The sequence below is a fragment of the Pholcus phalangioides genome, unplaced genomic scaffold (assembly GCF_987345545.1).
Source record: "Pholcus phalangioides strain wild (caught in Gottingen) unplaced genomic scaffold, Ppha-v1.0 ptg000018l_1, whole genome shotgun sequence".
Classification (NCBI taxonomy): Eukaryota; Metazoa; Arthropoda; class Arachnida; order Araneae; family Pholcidae; genus Pholcus; species Pholcus phalangioides.
This window is the reverse complement of record NW_028301611.1, coordinates 17,819,518-17,838,535: the sequence shown is the minus strand read 5'-3', so window position 1 is coordinate 17,838,535 and position 19,018 is coordinate 17,819,518. Positions and strand designations below refer to the sequence as shown.

At 38.3% G+C, this 19,018-nt stretch overlaps 1 protein-coding gene across 2 annotated transcripts in view; it reads right to left on the bottom strand.

The window, feature by feature from the left end:
• LOC149071782 (hemocytin-like) overlaps positions 1-19,018 on the bottom strand; it is a 218,274-nt gene that overhangs the window by 2,744 nt on the left and 196,512 nt on the right. For both annotated transcript variants that reach the window (XM_089247586.1, XM_089247587.1), the window contains exons 78-96: positions 18,047-18,264; positions 17,620-17,825; positions 16,338-16,517; positions 14,723-14,943; positions 13,793-13,994; positions 10,941-11,056; positions 10,587-10,812; positions 9,538-9,717; positions 9,414-9,442; positions 8,742-8,910; positions 8,053-8,160; positions 6,121-6,321; positions 5,911-6,011; positions 4,605-4,727; positions 3,432-3,524; positions 3,221-3,337; positions 2,905-3,123; positions 2,556-2,610; positions 394-549 (exon numbers count right to left, since the gene is read on the bottom strand). In XM_089247586.1, the coding sequence (XP_089103712.1) occupies positions 394-549; positions 2,556-2,610; positions 2,905-3,123; positions 3,221-3,337; positions 3,432-3,524; positions 4,605-4,727; positions 5,911-6,011; positions 6,121-6,321; positions 8,053-8,160; positions 8,742-8,910; positions 9,414-9,442; positions 9,538-9,717; positions 10,587-10,812; positions 10,941-11,056; positions 13,793-13,994; positions 14,723-14,943; positions 16,338-16,517; positions 17,620-17,825; positions 18,047-18,264 (2,920 nt within the window). The remainder of the gene's footprint in view (positions 1-393; positions 550-2,555; positions 2,611-2,904; positions 3,124-3,220; positions 3,338-3,431; positions 3,525-4,604; positions 4,728-5,910; positions 6,012-6,120; positions 6,322-8,052; positions 8,161-8,741; positions 8,911-9,413; positions 9,443-9,537; positions 9,718-10,586; positions 10,813-10,940; positions 11,057-13,792; positions 13,995-14,722; positions 14,944-16,337; positions 16,518-17,619; positions 17,826-18,046; positions 18,265-19,018) is intronic.

The window sequence follows — 19,018 nt, the reverse complement described above, 5'->3', positions numbered from 1 at the left end:
ATAAAAAAAAGACCACACATATTTTGACGATTCATGCAGCAGGACTTGACAGAAATCCCAGGCGCCAGATCGCGATGGCGACGAAAAAATTGGTATTGGTGCCTAAAATTTTCTTTGTATACTGTAGTTACTAAATTACAGGTTCAGAGCGGCATAAAATGTTTGGAATTTATAGCAGCATATCTGCCAACATGAAACAGGGTGACTATGACCTGTAAAAGACGAAAGAAGCATTATTTTGGACCCTTTTCTTCGGGTAAAAATTTGTGGCGCCTAGATTTTTTTTTTTGCGATTTGTCCAGCCCTGATTCTGTATTTTTCTGAGGTTACGAAGGTACCTTATGAAAAAAGGAGGAGGAAAAATTAAAAAAAGATGAATAATATTTTAGTTACCGAGTGAATACAATGATTCTGAATGACATGCTCCGATGCACTGCAACACGTCAGACACTGGCTCAATGTTCTTGCAGAGTCCTTTGCGATGACTGTTGTACGTGAAGTATCCGATTGTGTTCTCCACTGGCACTGTCACACCACTGCAGTGAATCTCTGTTTGAATTAAAAGAAAAATTAGCAAATACATAAAAACTGGAACTCTCCAACCTTCCCCTTAAGTTACTCATGAGTTTTTAATAATTATGCTATTGCTGAGACGATTTTTTGAGCAAAATCAGTGTGGTTGAGGGTTGAGAAATCCAAGTTTGAGGGAAGAAAATGAGCATCACAAAATTGGAGCCAAATCCAAACGAGAGCATGACCAGTCACATCTATTGGCATTCGTCTACGAAAGTAACTGGAGTTTCACACATAACAAACAGCATTCTTGCGTTCTGGAAGCAACCATGGTTTTGGTGGAACGGGGGGGGGGAAAGATTTTGACACCACTTTCCAAGGAACAGCAGGTGTTGATTCCTAAATACCACCAAGGAACATTTGTATCTCTAATGCATTCACGAGGTATGTATATGCAGGTGTTCCTTCCTCAAAGGTGTTAAAATTGATTGGTTATTAATGAAGTGAAAACTAATTTGAATCACTTATTTCATAAACTGAATTTTAGGGATAAAGTTTTCTCTTTTCAAATCAACTGTCTAATACTGTGTGTGTGTGTGTACAATTTTTTGTTGACTTTCACAGAAACAATGCTTTCAATCGTATTTGGCCAAGTCTGCTGTGCGTTAGTGACTGCACACGACTAAAATTTTTTCGATGCGCACAAAGTTTCCGTTGTGCAGATGAAATAAAAAAAATTTGTATATTGCACCGTGCTATTTTGGCACTCCATGCAAATGTCGAAAGCAGAGTGACAATGGGGTACATGCAGGTAAAAAAGAAGTTGGTGGACACATTGCTCTACAGAAATAATGTACCAAACGTCACTCGTTACCCCATTTTTCCGGCTTTCCCGTTCATAACTTCCTGAATGAATACTGATCATTTTGATCATCTCAATCTCCTCAACAAAATTTATAATAATAAATATCAAACACACTCATGGCCAATGTCCCAAGTCTCCGTGTTATTTGAAAACAGGCCAGATCTCAGAAAACGGCAGCAACATAGGGAAGTTATTTTGGGGTGAAAATAACCGCATAAGAAAAAGACAGCATAAATGATGGAAAAGTCCGATCAGTTGATCTCTAAATGATGATCTCATACTGCAATGAAAAAAAAGGCAGAGAAAATAGTAATTGCAATACATGAGAAAAATTAAAATCTGTACGCTGGTTCACTCCCCCCCCCCCCCAATCTTAGAAAAGGGATACCGATAAATAAAAGTTGCATATTTTTTCAATAAACAAGTTTACCCCTTGACATTTTTGTTACTTTTTTACAACTATCTCTGTATTCCTTATTTTCTCTGTAAATGCTTTATTGTTTAAACAACGAAAAATAACAAAAGTCAATAATTTTAAATACCATTGTTTTGTCATATTTTTACCCTAATTTATCCAAGAGTCATTTTACTATAGTGTTATTCAAATTACGCACTCATGTAGCAAGTTATTTTTCACGTGGAAAGAACTTTCCTACTTTCCGCCGCATACAGGCTGATTCAAATTGTATAAAAACTGTCCATATTTTTAGATAAAAATATGGAATTTTCTGCAAATCATTTCTCGAAGCTGGTTCTACATTTCACTAATTGAAAGTTTTTGCACACGAGGACTGTATAAAAACTGTTTATTTATGTATTTTTCATGTATTTTATTATGCATTTTTCGTGCATTATATTATATATTTTGCATGTATATGCGACCCCTCAAAAAAAGAAAAAAAAAAACGAATTTAAGAAACCGCGTGTGATTTGAAAAATTTTGTGCATGGAAGTACACTTCTAAAGTTGACGACTTCGCTCAGAAATAGTCCTATGGACATACAATTTGAATCAGCCTGTATAATACCTGTATTTTTTGAATTTCCAAGAAATGCTGATCGCATCTTTCAACAAATGATTCAATTGACGCGATACTGATATTCACTGATAAAGAGCAACAGATATTAAGAACAAAGTTTGGAAAATTTACAATAATTTCGATCCCTTAAATACCCACCGCTTGTTATATTGCACACGTCACAGCAATCTTTCTCGTCTCGGATAATTTTGTCCTTCATAAATAGAGGAAAAAAAATTGCATTAAAAATACGTATCACAGTATATATCGGAAAATTAAAACTTTTAGTTATAAATCTAAGATTAGTGGTGAACTTGAAGGGGGCGAAGCGGGCTATAGCTTAGGGCGGCAAGTTCAGTGAAGCGGCAAATTTTATTAATCGGTGACCAAGAACATTGAATTATCCCGACAGAATGGTGGCAAAATTTAAGTAGCCCGCTGGCGTTAAAGTCATAAATCTTCCTCGGTCTAAGATACTAATGATTAGCGGCTATAAGTCTCCACTTACAACTGGGCATCCTGCGGGCATCGTCGGGCACGACGCTCTGGTGTAAACGATCTTCGGCGACCCAAACTCATTCACGCATTTAGCTTCGATGCACGGCTTGGATTTGGGGGTCCACGTCTCGTCGACGTCGTATATGACTTCATCATCCTCGCATTTCGATGGTCTGCATATGCCGCAGCATTGTCCCAGAATCTTGGACGGTGGGTAATACTCCGATGTCTAAGAAAAACAATATTTAACTTAGATGATATTTTAAATATCAGATGTGGGAATCGAAAAAAATTGCAAAATTACAATAAGGAAGCAAATATCATACTTTCGGGCACTCGGGACAATGAATAACTTTCTTGACTTTCTGTACGTCTTGAGACGGTGTAAGCTCGCAGACGTACTTTACGCAAGGATCGTCGATACTCTGCCATTCTTCACCATCCTATCGAAAACCAAAACACAATCACAATGATGATAAAAATTAGTTCATCATTATTATTTTGTGTACGTAATAGTAATGATAAATTATGGTATACCGTGTACTGTTGACCGTATTGATCCTTGCAGTATAATTTGATGACGTCAGGACAGCATTTGTAAGGAACAGCGTGCTCAATCAGCTCATAATCCTACAAGCGACAAATGAAATCACAATTACGATAATGACAAATGCACAGCGTTCTTTTTTAATTTTATAATTCTTGTAGTAATATTGGTTGTATTAGTGGGCAGCATCAAAATGCGCAACATGGAATGATACCAATCCATACTTTATCCAATTTTAATCAATTTTATTTTTATGCTGCCTACTTCTAGTGTCAATTTTCTTATGTGTCACGTAACATCAGTTACTATGTGTTTCATGTTTGCTGTAGAATTCCAGCAATTATGTTTTGGTGTGCCGAATATGAATTTAGTTGAACTTGAAATTAACGGCCAACTGGATATTTTGCAACAGACAACTGACTACGGTGTGCTAATTATCTTTGCGTTCTCCTGAAGTCTTTCTTCCACTTTTCCGAGGCTTAGTTCGTCCTGGACTGAAGTATGCAAGGTTTTGGAGACCATACCTACCGAGGGACATCGACTGGGTTGAAGGGGGTGCAGGCAAGAGCTACGCGTGTCCTTATTTTATTGCATTTTTAATTGGGTTGCTGTATTTTAGAAAAATATACGGCATCCATATTTGTTATAGGCATCTTTTTCTCAGCCACCTCGCTGGACATTTTGCCTGTTGTGGCCTTGTATTTTGTATTTGTATAAAAATTTGTAGATGACAGCAGAGAGGTGTTCAAGTGTGACACAAACAACCTCCATATTACAATGCTTTTCAAACTTTTTATACTTGCGGTTGAAATAAGAGAACAATTTTTTTCTCACTTAAATAGAAATGTCAAAAAATGCAAATTTCTCATTCCATTACAATGCAGCACTCCAATCGTGAAGTACGCAGCTTTAAGAATTTGACGAGAGATCAGCGTTTTAAGAGTACAAGCTTTATCACTAACAGCGAGTAGTTTCGAAAATCAGTGCTTTTCCTCGAGAAACTGCGGAAGTTCTCGAAGGACTGGCACCCCATTTGACAATACCAGCATTGAATAATAACGAAGATGAAATATAAATAAAAAGATATGTATAAACTAAATCTTATTTTACGAAGTTCTGTTTTCTAAATGATAATCAAAATGAGAGCAATTATATGTAGATGCCTTCGATTCCGGCGTATCTTCGACCGCTATACATTGCTCTTTCCTACACTGCGGAATGTACTGACCATTACTTTGGACGCATGTGCAGTTGGTACATTGGCCGTCGCTCCAAACATCACCAGGCTGAAAACAGAAAATCAAGAATAATTGATATTAATGTAAATTATAGTACAATATGCAATAATACGATGCTGCATTGTTGTATGTACAGGGTGTCGTAGAACTCTATGCCAAAATGAGTCACAAACACATTTTTCAATGGAATCAATTATCGCAGCCCACTCATTAGGGAGACATGTGCATCCGCCCAATACAGAAGTCACCAAAATATAGCAGCCTTAAGAAATTTTTCCTTCCGATCACGGAGGGAAAAAATATTGTCTCTTTTCCTCTCTAACATTGTTAAACGTGTGTAGAAAAAATAAAATTTTCCCTCTCAACTTCAGGGTTACTTCAGGACTAGAGTGACCATTTGACCTGGACATTCTCGTATTTTCACACAATTTTGTCCATCCCGACTTTGTAAAGATGTTGAAAATATATGAAAAAACACGACAAGCCTATTGGAAGTTTTATTCTTTTTAAAATCAAGGATTAAAACTATTTTTTCCATTTTATAAATTATATGATAATTATGACTATAAATATGAATATCTATATTTGTCATGTTGAACTTTTTTTTAAACATTGAATTCATTTTAATAAACTGCAATTTACAGTAGTATATAACCTCTTAGCACGACTTATTTCCCGTGATTTTCGGTTTTCCACCGAATTCATCAATAATTAGTAACTTTGCTTTTCTTTGGCATCATTTTGGCAATAATTAGCGATTTCCCGCATTTTTCCGTATTTGAGATCCCAATTTCCCGTAGTTTTCTTCGGAGCAGTATGTCCAACCTAATTAAGATATTGCTTCCTAAAGTGGGTGATGGAATGATTCAATGAGTGGGTAGTAGAAGCTATCGGCATAATATATAATCCTATGGGTTGACTTAATTCGGGAAGCGATGAGGAAAAAAAAAATGCTGAAGGGGTTGGTAGAACAAAAAAGTTCGGGAGACTGCTGTTAATGTTCTTCATTTTTCTTCGTTTTTTTGGCACCAGTGGCTTAAATTGCATGTTAAATGAGCTGGAAATAAAAGTCGTGTAACCCTAGGTTCCATTGCAAAAATTGTTTGTCTTGACGTGTAGTATCATTTCTTTAACATCGGCGCAACAGTTCCGCGACACCCGTGCGTATGGAAAATAAATAGTACAGGGTACCAAAAGCACAAAACATTACTAATTTAAAATGTAGTAATACCTTATACACAGTGATTTTAGTGTCTGTGGGTTGATTGTCTCTCCGCCATTCTGAAAGGACCTCGAACTCGTGCTTATAGAGACAAACGTCAGTCATTGGTCCTATTATATCACGTGACAGAACAATCATTAGTATGAGTCAAAGTCTAAAATAGAATCATTATTCAGTGCGTGAAAACAACGCTGTTAACGAATTTCAAGGTCAACTTACTGCATCTGTAGCGTGTACAGCACTCGCCCTCGATTTCAGCAAGTTCGAATCCTGGCTCGCAGACCGGTGCTGTCGGACAAGTCTCCATCTTGCAAACGACTTCGACTTTAGGACAGCACGTTTCTTTCTTCAGCTGTGCACTCTGGCCGAGGTCCAGCTCACTCGGCCACATCAGCGGCGAGCACAGCATTGGATCGCATTCTGAGAACAACACAGAAAATAATTAATATTCTTGTTCAGGGATAGCCTAGTGATTTTGTGCGGCGCTCGACTAGGTAAAAATACTGTGTATGAAATTGAATTTCTGATCATTATTTATATGGGTATTTTCTTCCCCATCTCGTTTGGCAAGTTGACTGTTGTAGCAGAATGTTATTTGATGTTCTGCTCACAAAGACGAAATGTTTTCGTGATGCCAGAAACAGAGAAACATTCATCTCTGAATTTTGACATGACAGGTTGGTGGCATTCTAAGTTTTGCCAGACTGGAACTTTTTCAAACCGAACCACCAATACATTCTGGTTAAAGAAGGTAGCTCATGTAATAAGAATACATGTATCAATACAAAATCTGGTTCTTGGTAATCTTACGGACGTGCAGCAGCACCAGGCAATGGCGTGCGCACATCTATTTACATCAAATACTGTAGTAAGTTGTAAGTCGGATCAATGTGAAGATTGTCCATCCAATTCCATACTAGAGATATATCTCACATAGCGATATCTATAGCGTGGTGTGGTTCCTCTTATCTTGGTACCATCACGTTTTTACTCATTTCGGATAGTCAATACTATCCACGCGACTGGATTTTGTCATGCTTCCCATCCAAATAACACAACTCCTTTCGAAGTCTATCGTTACTTGAATCAATGCCTTGAACGGTCTAACGGGCTGCCGCTCTAGAAAGAGTGCCGAATCGGAGGAAAAAAATATATGTCGCGGTGTTGGATAGAATAATTTGCAGAAGAAATTGTGTAATTCTTTGATGCATTGCATCTAGCCTGGTTTCGAGTCCCGGCGGAGACAAGATGACTTTTCTTTCCGAGTTCACCTCAGCATAATATCCAGAAAATAAATGTTTCCTTGTAGTCATTTATGTTGAATGCTGTGGAAGCCTTGACGTTAACCTCAAAATCAATAGGCTAGAGTAAAGTGTCTAGAAAGGAAGGCTAACTCGTCGTCCTCCATTTTTGAACAAAAAAAAAACAAAAAAAAACCCACGTTTTGCCGCTCCAATGGACTTTTGATCGTTGAAAAAAAGCAGGATAGGGAACAGCTGTCTCGGCCATAGCAACACAATACTGATCACACTTGCACTGGCGGATAAATCCGCCTTTCTGTTTCAAGGCGTCCCAGACGGAAAATGAGTAGATTATGAAGGTAATCGGGTAATGATTGGTATACTCGATATACTTGATATTGGTACGAATTGGAGCACTTTTTTGATAGCAGCCTTGCGTTTATATTCACGTTTGTGACTTTAAGTTTGAAAGGTAACTATTTGTTTACGATCAAATAGGTCCGTCCCCACACAAGGCTTATCTGATTTGTTTTCCTTACCAACTGGCGGTCGTCCAGATGAGCAGTTGTGTGTTTTTAGGGAGGTAAATTTCAAAACCCGAGTGCTATAGCCTGTAGCAATGGACGTCGATTACGATTTAATCCTGAAAGAAACGATTGGGTGTATTCAGCGAGTATATGTAGTAGGGAATCTTACTATTGATAAAGTCACTTGAAAAAGCAGCCCTAAAATCACTTATTGCATCTATTGGATTTCAGTGATATTATTCTGATGCTAACTCTTTATGAAGTACCATAACTTTTATAGAAAAAATTCATTCATTCATTCAAACCGTACACAACTCCGGTCTATTGCCGTAGACAATTTACTACCGATTGGATTTTGTGAGAAAAATCTAAATATTTCTTACCACATTTGTACTCCGGACAGAGATCAGGTCCGGTTTGAATTTTGGCTACTTCCCCTTCCGGACAATGCGGCAGCTCTTCCAGTTTCGAGCAGAGTATAGGAGCCGGAACTGCAAGGAAATTAGTCGAATTGAAACTTCACTCTTTTTGAATGTTATGTTTAAATGAAACATATACAAAGCTAACAACTCAAATATTTGTCAAGGTAATCAATAGTTCGCAGCAGTTTGATATTTGAAGTAACATATAGAATGAGTCAAAGACATGCATAAGCGCCTTCTTTTAAACCCAGCTCATCCCCGATTCATAGCAATCGTCGGAAATTTACTACCTGAATACATAATATAATTGTGTTAATTATTAAGAATTGCGTGTGAAGTTAGTGCTGCCATCTGCATTTGAAATTGTGAGTGCAGTGACTATTTGTACCGCTGTAGGGTTTATGGCTCTTGGTCAACGAGGAGGTCGGCTGGCATCCGTGTCTAAACGGTGGAAATCAACGTCAGTCAATCACAATTATTCAACCTGTGGGGATCGAACCCAGAACATCGTGATGAGAGTCCATCACAATGTCTACACGATCACGCAGTGGTAATAATGTACAGTGTATCGGCCAATGTCCGGATATTGGCCGATGTGGATATTGTCCATGAAATTACATAGAAGAATGAGACGATCCTTCATCACTTACCGCAGCTGAAAATTTCGCAGCATGTCTCTTGCTCAGTTTCTTGTTTCGCTAGATTTTCTTGGTGGCCACAGATCGGTTTCGCGGGGCATGTCTCGACGACGCACTCGACTTGTAATTTCTCTGTACATATGCATGATTTGCACGGACCTTCTTTCCATACATCACCCGCCTGTAAATGTAGGGGGGGGGGGATCGCAGGATTATATTAGGCATCTGTAATGATATACAGTTGAGGTCCATTCAGGGCCGTCGTAACGCGTGCGCTAAATACACAGTGAGATTTGTTCCTATTATTTTCAGAGTAAGGGTATGAACATAGTGCGTCCGTATTTCCGATTCTGGAAACCCACGTCGTCTCCGATCGGTTAAAAAGTGGAATTTAATTTATTTTAAACTTGAAATTCGGGTTTTTAACCAATCGGAGACGACGCGGGTTTCCAGAATCGAAAATACGGAAGCACCATGTTCATACCTTAAGCATAGAAATCAGTAGGCAGAAACCAGTAGGAGCGAGGTGGGGGGCTCCCGTAATACCGCGCCTTATGGTGCTCTTAAGTCGGCCCTGGGTCCAATATCTGACATTGGTTGGAAATGGTCACATGACTCAGTAACTGCCTAAGATCATATGAACAATTGCATGTTTCAATTATCAAATATAGATTTTCTACTCACCACATGATGGCCATCGTCATCACAGGTTTCTGAGGGAAGAGATGCTTATAATTAATAGGCATAGGGGGCTAAATTGCATATATATAATTATATGTTAAGTATTTGAATCAATTTTGAGACGTACCGCAAAGAATCGGATCGACGCATTGGCCATTTTTCAAGGCTTTTCCGTCTGGACAGAAACAACCATCCAGCTTCAGACATTCACAGTCAGGAGTCAGGGTACGGTTCTCGAGACCCTCGCAAGTCTGAGAGCAGCTGTCGTGGCAAGAACTGAATTCCAAGTTCCCAGTACATTCGATCCCTGCAAAATAGTATAAAGACATGCGCCTTCAACATAATTTAAATTTTTTGACTGAAGTCAATCAACTACCATTGACATGTTTCTGGGTTAGAAATACGTTAGAAATTCCATCAGGATAATCCATGAGGTTCCATCCATGTTTTACTCGAATTTACTATTTTTTTCCGAACTTTCCTCCATTTTTCGAATTTGAATATCTTACACTTAGAAACTTGAAGATTTTTTTTTGTTGGCATAATATAATTAACAGGGCAACAGCTTTCTAATTGGGTTTTTGAGCACATGGTGTCCGTATGAAAAGTTAACATTTTTATTTCAATAACTATATATATATATATAACACACGCAAAGCCCCTTGCAACATGAATGACACATCTGAGTACTACACATTGTTTGGGTACTTTTCCTTAAATGGAAGTATACCTCTTGGATTAGCGGTTCGCCTGTAAAGTGCCGTGCACCCTGTTACCTATGCACCTTGTATATACAAGTTTCAGGTCCACGAGCGGCAGAAATACCGCATTCTGGCTCACGAATTGAAAATGTTGTGCAGCTCAGAATTAGAAGAATATGTATTATTTACATTAAAGGATTCACTAAAACATGAATATTTTTGCACTAAAACAACAACAACCCTTTAAAAATACCTTAAATCAGGCAAATCTGTAGATGCATTTAATGGGATGCATTCTGAGCTTCACGACGGATAATTTCGTTTAAGGATTGTTATGAAATGAGTGACTATTAAAACAATACGCAATGACCTCAATCTCGGAATATGGCCGTAAAAGGAAACTTTGCGAGATGAGGCAAATTAGTGGGGGGGGGGGGGGGGGGAGTAGTCAGTGCAAAAATTTGAGTTTTCTTACCGCAATGGAAACGTTCCGTCCAACCTTCAATGACGACATCCGACTGGCAGCACTGTCTGGAATACTCCATGATGGTCTTGCAAACGGAACCCTTCTCGTCGCTGGTGTGTTTCACGTCGAAGCTGCAGGCTTCCACGTACTGCTTGGCATCGACAAGGGCGTGGCAGGACTTGAACTCGTCGCCCAGTAAGACCTCGCAACTCGGCACTACCGTGTCCACTACAGGCTGTACGCAATACAAAACTGATATCAAAGAACATAATATAGAAATATTCAACAAATTTTAAAGTGGTCCTGACCATAATTCGATATATTTCGCACATGCCAAATTCACATTGGCTTGTTTCGACATACCAGTTCGGTGAATGAGTTTTTGCAATTGTCCGGGTCTCCCTCAGTTAACCAGCTGCACACGAATTCTCCCATGCCATCCGTTTGAATCTCGTTGTACAAGTTGTCATCACAGTTACCTAGAGGGGGAGGGGTGTGGAGAAAGACAATGTTAGCACCACACGGTATCGAAGAAAAAATGTTTGAGGTGAGCTAAAATAAGTTTTCTTGTCCAGGGCATTCTGCAGCTTCAATCAATAGTCGAATCGATTCGAAAATTTGGATAAATGCTGTTCAAAGCTTACGTCAAAACGATTATGGAGTTAGAAATGCAAGTTAGTTACGAAGTAATTTGATAGAGGGTGTTTTGTACTAGTATGGGCTTCGTTCACCACTACGTTTATCTTGGGACTTTATTTTTTCGAAGAAATTACTGTCGATGTTCTTCAGGCAATCTTCGTGACAATTAGGACTTCCTCACACGGGGATACTGAAGTCTTACGACTGATAGAACATTCGGTATCCTTAGGAATAAACATGAATATTTCTATAGAACTCTTCACACGAGGATATTGGTGTACTAGCGACGAAATATCCTACGCGACGGAGTCACTGACGACATTGCGGGCCAGTCGAACGCAACAAAAGAGTAACGCGACTCTTGAAATATTTCTTCATATTTTTAGGTGGGAAAGCCATAGAGGGCGCTTACCAGCAATCGCAATACGATTCATTGGAGCCATTTGCGTTGTGAATTACCGACGACACGAACTAGGAGAAAGCTGATGTCAACTATATGTACGCAGGCACGGATTCAGAAAGATGAGTCGTAGAGGGACGAGAGTTTTTTATTGAGTGGGTGTGTTGTTATCATCCCGGAATTTATAAGGGACAGACCAATTTTTCCTAGGCTTAAGAACATAGTGGGGGTGGCGAGTAAAGCGACGAATGAGAAGGAAGAGAAGCGAGATGAGAATATATCTGCGAGCAAGGAACCATAGCACACATATTGGGGGCATTAAAGTATAGCAGAGTGTATCGAGTAGAACCTCACAAATCAGCTTGGTTTTTTTAAATTAAAAAATACCTCGCATCTTTAAAATTTGCGAAAATTTCATAATTATAAAAATTATTGCTCAGATAACAGTTTAGAAATAATAGTGTTGTGTGAATATCGCTATTTCTAAATATAACTACGGAAAAAATCCACTCATACTTTGGTCGATTTCTACCCTACATTTTTTCCGTGGCATTTGAGAGCGATCACTTCCCGAAAAATCAATATTTCCTACTAAATTTATGAGGAAAAATTGAGAAAATATCAAGTTTATCAAAGCCCCTCCTACTGTTTAAATTGGTATTATTAGTAGCGGCGGAAGGGTAGAAGTGGAAAATCCGCCTCCCACCGTTCGAATAACATTATTTGCATGAATATTTGTTGGTTTAATTTTTTAACACAAGAAACGTGATTATTGACACACAAAAATCCAGCATAAAAAACATTCGATTCGCTTCCAATATGGAAATCTTGACGGTGCACAGAAAATAAACAAACAAATAAAACTTGCTAATTTTTCCGCAGAAACAAACATACATGATTTTTTTTAATTCAGACTACTCAAATACATTTTCCCAAACACGGTGAATGATAAATTAGCTTAAAACTCAAAATATAAATCATTTTTGGTTTGGTTAAGCACGTGCGCACGAGAAAGGTTTGGCGGGAAATTTATGAAAATCATTCGATATTTGCTGTTGTCATTTGATCGTCCACACCAATTTGAAGTACGTCGAGAACTTAACATCAACGATTCTGGTGACATTTTTGACCTCACTACCGCTTTTTAACAGCGAAAACAAGCCCTTCGATGACCTGAAGCGCACCCCTTTCGCAGAGCAGCGAAAAGCTACAAAATATCTCGATTCCTTCGCTATTATCGTTTGTCGCGGAGTTCCCGCGCCGCTATACGCCGGCGCATTGGAATCCATGTGTTTGATTTCGATGCTCAGATGTCTTCTCCCTTCGTTGCTTTGAACTTCGCCTTACTATGTTTTCAGCTCTAGATTATTCGACTCTTGTGGGTTGGGGAAATTGCCTATATGTACTGGGCTACTTGATGTAAGGAAAGACCAAAGTAGTTGAACATACTTGATCACATCAGTTCTTCAATCACTGGTCCGCGGACTGGTTTCGGCAGGTGGGAGTTTCCTGCCGGTCCGTGAAACATTTCACCCAATCTATACAGCCGCTACATAATTTTGTTTCTAATAAATAAAACAGTCTATATGATACGGTAAATGTGATGAATCCTGTGATATTTTTACCGGTGAATTTTTTACCTCAAATTATGTTAACTTTTTTTCTTTTCTGTCGATGGCGCGCAAATTATTCACCCTATTTATTTATTGTCGGCTCGCAAAATAACCCTCCTATTTATGTATTTTTTGCCGGATGTGGTTTTTTTAATCGTATTTATCTATGTATTTTTCTTTTTACAAGTTCGCAAATTATTCCACTTATTTCCGCCGGTCCACGAAAATTTTCAATTACTCTCACAGGTCCGCATTCACCACCTGCTTATATCTCTTCGTTCAGACGGAGCGGCGGGCCACGTTCTGGTTAGGAGGAGATCCGCAGTCGCAAAAAAGTTTGAAGAACATTGATTTAAATGGCATTTAATATGGAAAATCCATTGAGTGCTTGGGACTGTAAAAGCGTCCTCTATCAGATGATAATTTTTCCCCCCTTGAAGAATCATTAAATAGTATATTTGTACAAGTTTTCGTATCAATCTGACGCATTAGTTGCAGCTGTAGAATACTCTGTTTAGGCTAGACTTATTTTTTGTTCAGCTTGTATGATTTACATTACTCACCACATAATCCAGTTGTTCGATTGAAGAACTTTCTTGAAGGAACTTTTATAGCGAATCCGGAATTGGGGCCATAGTAACGCGCCTCGATGCTCAGAGAAGGTATGAGTATGATGTATGAGTTTCCAACGAATCCCATGACAGTCAGACCGTCAACTCGCACGGGCAGGTTCTCCACTGGTATGTCCATCCCATCGACGATAATCTGCGGGAAAATTTCACTTTTACAGCATGAAACGAATAGGAATTTTAGATTTCTTAGGGTGTGAACATGGTGCATGCTGGTTTCCGATTCTGAAAATCCACATCGCTACGGATTGGTTAAAAACTTGAATTTCAGGTTTTTTATCCAATCCGTAACGGAGCGGACTTTGAGAAGCGGAAACCAGCGTGCACTATGTACGCACCGTTAGGCTGGATGCATACCGGTTAGACACGATTAGACAAGACAGCTTTAGACAAGCTTAGTCATTGTAGGTCACGTTGATTTGCATGGTGCAACGCAAACCGGTAAGTCAGACAAATTGAAATGTGTGTCCTACAAATCAATGTGAACAAAAATGACTAAGCTTGTCTAAAGCCACCTTGACTAATCATATTTAACCGGTGTGCGTTCAGTTTTATACAACATTCTCCTCGACTTACCAACAATATTTGTTCGGAGCATCGTCCGTACGTCGAAATCACGCCAATTCACTTATTTAAGATTAGAAACAGTAAAAAGAGAAAGATCTGGTTACAATTTCTTTTGCTAAATATCGCGGAGGTCAATACAATTATAATTGGCCAACAGAGCCAACTCTTTTACTTCGTAACTCGAAATACGTTAGTCGAACGTTCGTAAGTTTGGTAATGGTTGTAGTTACGAATTACTAGTAGTAGGTGGCGCTTTGTAAATGCATGTACATAAGTGCATAAGCTTCATCACTATACCTCTGATCCTTTGCTCGCCGTAACTTCATGTCCATGATGTTTGACGGTTATGGAACGTAGGCAAGTTGTCCGCGACGATGTCGAGCAGAGTTCAGTGGTGCCTTCGACCCTGAAGTCGAGTCCTTCACTTGCCGTGATAAGGAACGTACCGGCTCCAAGGAACGGCAAGAACAGGCCATCGTAGGTCTGCAGGTGAGGATCACCGAAACCTTGACATACCTCTGCAAGATACATCGTTATTATTCACTCTTTAAATACAAAAAAAAAATTTCAAACGCAAAATTTAGAGGATCAGAAATCAAAGGTTATTTGAACGGGTTGAATGGAGACAATTAGGTCACTCTAGAAGTTTTTAGACGCAAATCAATTTCGATCGCCACAGAGACTAAAGCCAATTGTTTACGTTTATCCTCTCAGCCTGAGTGTTCATTTGCTATTCTTCCAAACATTTTTTCGAATGAATTTTTCAACTGACAAACTGTTCAGAATTTCATGCATTCCTGTGACTGAATAGCTCACCGAAATGAAAATTTATTGCCTAAAAATGCTAGGAAAGAAATTCACCAACAAGTTTTATCGACAGAAAATTCACCGATAAACAATTCATTGGTGGAAAGTTAACCGATAAATTGATTGACGGAAAATTCAGCGGCAAATAATTCATCAACTAAATAATTCACCGACCAGCATTTTATGCACAGAAAATTCACCAAAACAAAAAAAAATTCACTGATAAACAGTTCATTGACAGAAAATTCATCTACAGAAATTACACCAAAAGGAAAATTCACTGACAGAAAATCCCTCAACGAAAATTACACCTAACGGAAATTTGACCGACAAGCAATTCATATACGGAACATTCATTGACGAAAAATTCACCGACAAAGAATTTAACGATGGAAATTTCACCGAATGAAAATTCACTGACAAAAACTCACAGAAAGAAATTCACCGACAAATATTTTATCGACAGGAAGTTCATAATATACGTCGATGGATACGGATACTCATTGGCGGAAAATTCACCGACTAACATTTTATCCACAGAAAATTCACCAAAACAAAATTCACTGGCAAAAAGAAATTCAATAACGGAAAATTTACTGACAAAAATGCACTTCGACGGAAAGTACTTAGAAAGGAAGATTTACTGACAGAAAAATCCCCCATCTGTGGACATTACCACAAAAAAGAAGTTTGACTGACAAACAATTCATCTACAAAAATTCTCTAACAAAAAACTCATCGACGGAAAATTCACCGACAAAAAGTCATAGGATAAATATTTTACATGTGTTTTACTACGAATTTTGCCCATGTTTTACAAGATTCCGATGCGAAAAGTACCGAATTGCGTCACGTTGTGAATGAATTTTTTCGCCAGTGAATTTTCTTTTGGTTAATTTTCTTTGGATAAAATGTTTGGCAGTGAATTTTTTCGTTGGTGAAATTGCTTGCCGGTGAATTTTCCGTCAATGAGTTTCCGTATCCGTCAACGTATATCGTGAAATTTCTGTCAGTAACGTCTTGGGCTACGATTGCCTTCACACACAAGGTACAGTGGAAAAGGTGTTATAATAACAATAATAATAATAAAATTATTGCTACATACTGTCCGAGCATCTTTCTGGCGGTACGCAGTTCTCTCCGAGCAGTACGGTACCATCAGGACAGAAGCATCCTGCTACGCATTCGTCCGAGCATTGACTGATAGCACTAGCTGGTGTGTCGCAAGTGATCTGGCACGACGGGCCGCAGTCATTCCATACCATACCGGGTGGACATTCCGGTGCTATATAAGAAGCAATCCAGTTATTACATGCATAGAATGTGATTTATTTCCCTTTGTTTTGTTTATAATGGCAACACTGCTGTGGAGACGCTACGCACAACGAAGCTGTGCAATATCGTTGATATACAGGGTGATCATAAAATAAATGCCGGCATACGACTAGCGGTTGCAAAAAATTTATTCGATTGAAATTCGAGATATGTGTTTCAAACTATGTGCTCGAGAATGAAGAGAAAAACAAAACCCAAGCCCTTGCGGTTATGGTTACAGCAACTAAATTTCGTTTTGCAAGTGACAACACTCACTTTTACATTTGCAGTGAAAAATCATGAATCGCGGTGGAACGGCACCTGTAGCATTATAAACGCCGGTGCAGGACTCAGATAAAGAGAGATCTCACCAAGCGGTTGGCGCACTAACCACTCAGTGGGACATTTCTACGGTAGTAATGTGATCCGCTTTGACTGATTCCACATGTTTCTTTCGATATATTCCAGTTATTTTGATCATCCTTACCTTTATTTCCAATATGAAAAAAAATTCCATTTCTTTCTTAGCATTTTCAACATATTCTGCGTAAATTTTAATTCTTGATCGAAATAAAGGATTGAAAAATATTTTTACAACTTATCAATCATTTAATATACCAGCTATAATGCCCGGGTATTTTTCGATATACTGGGAGCATTCAAGAAGTGACAGACCATTGGAAAGGAATAAACATGTGAGTCAGACGCATTGTTAGGGAACTCACACGTCACTTAAATTAAACGTTTCGAACGAACCATTGTTACTCGACGGCTTTTCTCCCATTTTGAACATTTTCCCAGCTCTGACGGACTTTTGTAGGGTCTTATTTCGTATATATATATATATGCAAAATTTGGCGACGATCAGTCTAAAATTGTAGAGAGATTTGCATATAGAATAAATTCACACATGTACAGACAGATTTTCAGAAAATAAATTTTGTGTGTATTATATATATATATACATATATATATATTTTTTTTCTTGGGGTCATTACAATTATGACTAAAATATAAATAATATTTTCACTTATATTTATCATGCTAATGAAGCAGTACGTGATCATACTTACCACAACCTACTTTCAGACGCCAGTTTCTCAACACAGCCGGCCCTTTCTTGTTCTCGCATTCTTCAATGAGTGACATATAGCTTTCACACTTGCATCTGGCATCTGAAGAGTTCTGTTTCTGCATACAGTCGCATACAGAACTCATACAAAAGTCTATATGGTTTTCAACAGTGACTACATCTGAACACACGGAGAACGGATCCTCTCTAGAAGCCAAAAATAAAATATAAATACATTTCCATAATAACCTCACATGGCCTTTTTCCCTAAGCGTGGTACAGACTGGAATCTACCTGTGGCCCCGTGAAGTTTCCACCTTGGGGGGTAACCTATTTAGGGAATCTGGGATGTTGGGGGGAAGGCCATTAATACGTTAAAATCCTTGAAATAAAATGAATTGTTGCTTCTAACATTGTACGGTACTTACTTCATCTTGAAGCATGTTTCCACAGCTTCGATCATGATTTCTTCGGGACAGAATACGGGCACGCATTCCTCGGCACCATAAGCGTCCGATGACCAGCTATCACCGAATTCCTGGCTGGTAAAGGCTAGTTTTCCGTCAGGTCTCTGTTGGTCGTCGCTTGTCACACCGGAATAGAAGCCGCACAGACCTGACAATTGGTCCCATGAATTTTGTGAAACCTGTTGAAAATAATGACGATATAATAATTCCAGTTTGGCATCCGCCAGTGTCATTGCTATAAATATATTAAGACAAATAACACTGTTGAAATCTCAATGTCATCTCATTATGACTTTTTTTTTGCTTAAATACATTGCGATAAGAAGTATCTTCAAAAACATTGTTGCGAATAGCTTTGACTAGAAAATATTTTTATCAATAGCATTAGGAAATGATAAACAACAAAAACTTTGGCTTTCTATAAAACATATTTTTGCCAGTAGCATTGTTGAAAACACACCGTTGGAAAAAGCTTATCAGAAATATGTTGTTTTTAAGGGCTCATAAGCCATTTTAGCCCCAAAATATTTTGTGTACCCGTATTTTGATTAAATTAATTAAAATTTGATAAATGAATAAAAATAAATATTAAACGAATAAAATAAATTATCTTACCTTAATAACATTGTTCAATAGCTTATTATTAAAAGTACTTTTATCAACAGCATTGTTGACCGAAAATTTTCCTAAACATACCTTTGTCAATAGCATTGTCGCAAATACATTATTGGCCATAGCTTTTCCAAAACCATATTTTTATCATTAGCATTGATTGTAACACATTGCTGGCAATAACTGTTTTCAAAGGACAATTTTTATCAATGCCATTGTTGGAAACGCATTTATACAAATACACATACAACGCCACAACAGGCAAAATGCCCAACGAGGTGGCTGAGAAAAATTCTGGTAGGAGCTATTTTTGAATCATAG